The sequence below is a fragment of the Eulemur rufifrons genome, chromosome 16 (genome assembly GCF_041146395.1).
Source record: "Eulemur rufifrons isolate Redbay chromosome 16, OSU_ERuf_1, whole genome shotgun sequence".
Classification (NCBI taxonomy): Eukaryota; Metazoa; Chordata; class Mammalia; order Primates; family Lemuridae; genus Eulemur; species Eulemur rufifrons.
This window is the reverse complement of record NC_090998.1, coordinates 5602298-5608880: the sequence shown is the minus strand read 5'-3', so window position 1 is coordinate 5608880 and position 6583 is coordinate 5602298. Positions and strand designations below refer to the sequence as shown.

General features: G+C 55.4%; 1 protein-coding gene across 1 annotated transcript; it reads right to left on the bottom strand.

The window, feature by feature from the left end:
• Positions 1–1671: 1671 nt before the first annotated feature.
• On the bottom strand, positions 1672–3520 carry KCNA5 (potassium voltage-gated channel subfamily A member 5). The gene has a single exon (XM_069490617.1). The coding sequence runs from the start codon at positions 3518–3520 to the stop codon at positions 1706–1708; it is 1815 nt and encodes a 604-aa protein (XP_069346718.1). The 3' UTR covers positions 1672–1705.
• Positions 3521–6583: the final 3063 nt, after the last annotated feature.

Genomic DNA, 6583 nt, shown 5'->3' with positions numbered 1-6583 from the left:
TTCCCCACATGGAGACCCGGACACATGCTCAGAAGCAGCCAGTAAGCCTACTGCTGTCCTGGGGGAGGTGGGATTCTGGACCGCCGACCCACCTTGGTGAGGACGTAAAACGAGCAGTCTTTGGATTATTTAGCAGAAAAAGTAACAGCAGGAATCCGGAGCCCCACGGCAGATAGCTAATCCCAGAGAGAAATGACAACCACTGTGAATGCCTACTGTGATTGTTTTGCCACAACCATTCGTGACAAGGGAACAAGGGGATTTGTTCTGAGTTTAGGGATTACTCAGGGCAAGGCCACAATCTGCAGAAAACAGCCTGTAACGTGAACAAGCAAATCCTCCCATTTGGCCTCTGGCTGCAAGAGAGGCTTGGCACTGTCCTCTGCCACGCCATGGGGACAGTGAACAGCCGGCAGGGGTCCCTCCGTGGCTTGCACACCAGGCTGCTGTGCTGTGCTGTTGTGAACTGGCTGCGGGTCTCTGAGAGTCCAGCTTGCTGCTCAGAGCTGTTGAGAGCCACGCTACGGAGGGCTTAACACCTGCACACAAGGGAGACTTCACAAATCCAGTGCCGGGAGACGCCAGTGGGACAGTTGGGGTCTGAGCCCCTTTTCCTTTTAGTCCCTCCTTAGTCCATGCTGACATGGGGGCTCATGCCACACCTTCAGGCAGCATGTTGCAGAGGTGTCCGTGTCATGAACAGCCTAGGAAAAACAGAATCCACCCAACATTGTCTACGAGGCACAGAGGGGGCCTGTCAGAAAGATGTTGCTGAGCAAATCATAAGCTTTCCAAGCTTTCTAACACCCTAGGCAAAGTGCTTGCTCTGACTCCAAAACCAGAAACAGCCAGTGACAGACTATTTTTAAAAATTTCAAAAACTATGTCAGCTGTAGAAAAACCAACACTTGCCTCAACCAAGTAACCTTTTATTTCCTGGGATAAAAATAAAGAGAATAAATTATCGGAAGTCTTCCTCCAACATCGTTAAAATGCTTTTTGAAGAAAGTTATGAGAATTGTTTAAGGCGCACAGAGAAAGTTAGATTTGCCTTTCTTCCAGAACATTCCCTGCCCTAGACGCAAAGCACTGATACCACATCCCAGGAAAGAGAGAGGCTTGGAGACAGAGAAACCAGAACAGCCCTGCCAGGGTCTTGGCTGTAATAGAAGTATCACAGAAAAACATCAGCACCACTCTCTCTTCCATAAATACAACGTATATCTTGAAAATATGTCCAAAATATCTCTATCTGAACTACAGTACAAAAATCCACTCACCAGCCATAAAAATAATATTTTCCCCTATTCACAAATATAATCATATGTAAAAGAAATTTGGAACACACAGATTGGGGGGGTACAAAAATCTCTTGGGATCTGGGCTATTTAAAGTCATTTTTGTTTGGGTTATCCCTCTGCTGGGTATAGGAAACTGGCCACAAATACATCCATCTCACAGCGCTCACCATTTCAACAGCTCCTGCGTCATGGAACCTGGTACTTTTTAAAAATAGGCGACCCTTGGTGTCATGGAAAAAAATAGGAAAAATGGGGGGATCAGGGGAGGGAGGGAGTGCAGGAGTGAAAGGACAGGGACAGACTAAGGTTACAGCATGGCTACTAATACTCTGCGGTATAAAGCGGATACCCAGCAGGCCTCGCCCTTCACCACCCCACTGCCACCAGTCTGCCTGGCTGTCCCTTCACAAATCTGTTTCCCTGCTGGTGTCCAGGCAGAGGGCGTACAGGGACCTCCGCAAGTCCACGTTGCTCTTGGCCTTGAGGTTACACTTCTCTAGGGGGCAGCTGCCCCTTCGGGCACTGTCTGCATTGTCCAGGGAGCCACCAGTCTTGCAGAAGGAAGCCTTGTTCCAGCTGGCCTTCCGCTGGCCTCCTCTGTCCAGCCCGGTCCCCTGGCTCTGACTGCCTTGCTCTTCCTTAAGCGCTGCCTGCTCCTCGTGGTCCGTTTCCCGGTGGTAGAAGTAGTTGAAGTTAGAGACGATGACGGGCACAGGCAGGGCAATGGTGAGGACCCCGGCGATGGCGCACAACGAGCCCACGATCTTGCCCCCCACAGTGATGGGCCTCATGTCGCCGTAGCCCACGGTGGTCATGGTGACTACCGCCCACCAGAAGGCATCCGGGATGCTGGAGAAGTGGGTCCCCTGGTTGTCAGCCTCTGCGAAGTAGACGGCACTGGAGAAGAGGATGACCCCGATGAAGAGGAAGAAGATGAGCAGCCCCAGCTCCCTCATGGAGGCCTGCAAGGTCTTGCCCAGGATCTGCAGCCCCTTGGAGTGGCGGGAGAGCTTGAAGATGCGGAACACCCGGACCAGGCGGATCACTCTGAGGATGGCCAGGGACATGGCCTGCTGCCCGTTCTGGCCGCCCCCTCCCCCGCCACCTGGCTGCTGCTCTGCCAGCTCAGTTCCCAGGGTGATGAAGTAGGGGAAGATGGCCACGACATCGATGATGTTCATGATGTTCCGCGAGAACTCCGCCTTGCTGGGGCAGGCAAAGAAGCGCACAAGCAGCTCGAAGGTGAACCAGATGACGCACGTGGTCTCCACGATGAAGAAAGGGTCCGCCAGGGTCCTCGGCAGCAGCGGTGCCACTGTCGGACCGGAGGGGGGCGCCACGCCCCCGCTGCCATTGGCCCCTGGGGCGGGCGCAGGAGGCCGGGGCGGCGCTGGGGGGTGGCGGAGCAGCTCCCGTTCGTCTCTGAACTCGGGCAGGGTCTCCAGGCAGAAGGTGATGATGGAGATGAGGATGACCAAGACCGAAACGATGGCGACGGCCCGCGCCGACCCGGAGCTTTCCGGGTACTCGAAGATAAGCCACACCTGGCGCTGGAACTCGTTGCGGGGCAAGGGTTTCTCCTCCTCTTTAATGAAGCCCTCGTCCTCCCGGAAGCGCTCCATGGCCTCGTCCCCCAGCTGGTAGAAGCGGATCTCGTCCGCGAACACGTCCAGGGAGACGTTGACCGGCCTCCGCAGGCGGCCCCCCGACTGGTAGTAGTAGAGGATGCCGTCGAAGCTGGGCCGGTTGCGGTCGAAGAAATACTCGTTCCTCAGGGGGTCGAAGTAGCGCAGGCGCTTGGCCGGGTCCCCCAGGAGGGTGTTGGGGAACTGCGCCAGGGTGCCCAGCTGCGTCTCGAAGCGCAGCCCTGAGATGTTGATGAGGACGCGCTGGTGGTGAAGGGACGCCGCGCCCAGCGCCTGGTCCTCCGCCATGCCCAGGCCGGGGTCTCCTTCCTCCTCCTCGTTCTCCGGAGGCGGCCGTCTAGGCTGCGGCAGCTCCTCCGGCAGCGGAGGCAAAGGCCGCCCTCCCGGGTCCGCGCCCCTCTGCGAGCCGCGCCCCGTTGGCGCCGCCTCTTTGGGCCCATCGTTAAGCCCAGCCGTCGGGGGACACTGGAGCTCTCCTCCCCCTGTGGCCTGGCTGCAGCCTGCCCAGGCCTCACCTCCTCCTCTGACGGTCATGGCACTGCCGTTCTCCAGGGGCACCAGGGCGAGCTCCATGGCGCGGGGGCAGGGGGCATGCTGCGCCCCGGCGACCGGCTCCCGCGCCCCCCGCTCCCGCGCCACCGGCGCCTAGCGCGGGCTCCTCTCCTGCCGACGGCCGGCCCCGCTGTGGGGCGGGCGGGGGCTGCTGGCGCGATCCTCTCGCTGGGTCCTGACGTCAAGAAGCCGCTGCCCTGCTCTCTGCCTCTCTCTGTTCTGGCAGCCCGTTACCAAGCAGCCGAAAAGCCGCCTTCCCGCAGATGCAACCTTCAGCCACCCCTCTGGCTGCGCCGCGCCGGCCCCCACCCTCAGCGCTACCCCGCCTCCCCTCCCCTCCCTCCGCACTACCCCGCCTCCCCTCCCCTCCCCTCCCTCTCCTCCCCTCCCCTCCTCCAGCTTCCTTCTCCAGCGGCGGGTGTCTCCCGGGAGGGCGCAGCTGGGGCCCCGGGCGAGGGAAGGGAGGGGGCCGAGAAGGGCGCAGCCCCGCGGAGGGAGGGAAGGGGGAGGCTGGAGGAACAGGTTGTACCGACAGCGCTGAAACTCCCAGGGCAACCAGATGAGAATAGCTCTGCATTTCAGTTCACCTGGGAACCTGCTGGAAGCCGGTGGACTCCAGGGGAAATGAACTGCCTCGGGTTGAAGGATGAGGCTTTGAGCTGAGCTGGAGAATGACAGGCGGGAGACAACAGTCCTTTTTACTTTGGAGAAATAACGGTATCTCTTTGGGAAGAATAAAGACGGGAGGGGGCGTAGAGGAGCTATGGACCTTGAAATACATGTATCAGTGGAGAAGCGTCTCCCTTCCCATCTTCTTACAGACCCACAAAAAGGTATGGGCTGAAACCTCGCAGCGGCCCCTGCCCTTGCGCTGGGAAAAGCCCTGCTCCCAGTCCAGACGGGTAGTCAGCCCGCACAGACCGCGCGGCAGCCCCAGGGAGGTAGGCTGGTCAGGAGATGAGCTGTCCGGTCTCCTAACAGCGGATTCACAGCCCCTCTGCCCTCTGCAGCAAATCCCATTCGCAAAAACCGTAACAGAGAGCGGGAGAGGCATGAAAGACATCCCGGTGAGAGCTGATGCTGCCTGGGGAACCTTAGCCTAGCAACTGCACCAAGGTTTGTGAAGGGGTGGGGTGATGGTAACATGCTCTATGAGAGGGAGCCAGGGAGATTGTCCAGTCTCCAAGACTGCAGAATTCCCAGAGTAGAAAAACAACCAATACTTACTATGTACCAGCCCATTCTCAGCACTTTACAAATATTGACTCTGTGTATTCCTACAACAACCTATTTTAATCTATTTTCTAAGTGCTATTATTATCCTCACTTGTAAATGAATAAACTGAGGCACAGAGAGATGAGCTAACTAACTTGCCCAAGCTCACACAGGAAGAAAGTGGCTAGGCTGGGTCCCAACCCAAGCGATCAGTGATGGGGCCCTTGCTCCTGACTCCACTCCTCTGCAGAAACACAGAACTCTCTTTCCTGACACATGCTGGCCCTCACCCCGACATCAGGCCGGAGAGCTTTAGTGCTTTACATAAGTCCTGCTAGGGCAGACACTAGGGTATCTTCCCCTGTCCCCATCCCTGCGGAGTTTCAGTGGGTATTGACAACAAGGGAAGTATCTTTCAAGGCAGTTCCAGATACAGTCTCCAGATGTTTCTTGGTTTTAAATGACCACAAAATTGCTGTGTTTTTGAATGTCTAATTTCATTGTCTATTTTTGTTCCTGTATATTGTTTGAAATTTATGTATGTGATGTTAGGGCCTCTTGTCTGTGAATGTGTCTACATTCAGGGGATGATTTGGAAACTTGGTTTTGGGTGCATGAGTGTTTGCTGGAATAGCAGGGTGTGGATATACAAGCTCGTGTCAGGGTTTGAGAAGTATGTGCGCATGTGGCTTTTTGAGGGTGTGTACATGAGGGTGGATGTGAATTTGATATATGTAAATGTTTGCATTGTGTGTGACCGTGCATGTGGCTGGCTGTCACTGCAGATATGCATGCATGAGGAGGGGGTTTGGATGTGGGATCAGTGTCTAGAGGCATCACTGGTTAACCACAGGCCTTCCCCCAGACCTCTGTCATCCCTGCTACATCTCTGCTGGGCTTTCATTCTTCTCTGGCTCTGGGTTTGCCAGTCAGGATTAGGTCTTCTCCTGGGGAGCCTGGGACTTACTGAGCTTGCAGAGGATGAGGTCAGAGATCCATGACCACCGTGCCTTGTTTACTGATTTATGCATCTGGTTGATACAAGGATGCTACATTGGTTCACATGGGTTCTCCTTGGGCTCCCTAAAGGGAAGAGTTCTCTGGAGCTTGTCTTCCAGGGGCTCTCAGGGAAACTCTCCCTGAAGAATAAGAGTACAACATAAACAGTCCTGCAAAAGCACAGAAGCCAGGCCTCCTTTGGTGTGGTGTTTTCTTAAATCTGCCTCCCATGCATTTGCTGGTTCTCATAGGTTTCTTGCAAAATTACCCTGCCAAACTACCTTCAGATGTCACAGGTGGTAGCCGTGGAGGTATACTGCTGAGATCTCCCTTAAAGAAAGGATGTACTTTTCAGCTGCAAGAGTGTAGTTAGCACACAGCCTTCTGCTGTTGGCACCTCTGCTCTGCCTCGGCTTTCCTGCAGAGGCCACACTCTTCCTCCTGGGCAGTCCTCTGTCAATGACAGAGCATGGCAGGGTTACAAGGCCCTGGCCATTTCTTCTCAATCCGGACCTCTGGTGATGGGCAGTCTTTGCTCAGGATCCCCCAGTGGGTTCACCAAGACTTTGAAAGATCTGCCTTGCAGTCTGAGACTCTCTGTCCAACCCGTTTCCATCCCTTTTCCTTTCACATCAGCAGCATGGTCTGAATGCTTTCCCTGATGAATTCTGCTTCCCATCCCCTTTTTTTTCTTTTGCGACAGGGTCTTAGTCTGTCCTCTGGAGTAGAATGCAGTGGCATCATCATAGCTCAGAGCAACCTCAAACTCCTGGGCTCAGGTGATCCTCCTGCCTCAACCTTCTGAGTAGCTGGGACTACAGGTATGCGCCACCGCACTTGGCTACTTTTTGTATTGTTTTGTAGAGATG

Coding starts and splice junctions, on each gene's coding strand:
- KCNA5 (XM_069490617.1), bottom strand. CDS start 3,520: ATGGAGCTCGCCCTGGTGCCCCTGGAGAACGGCAGTGCCATGACCGTC.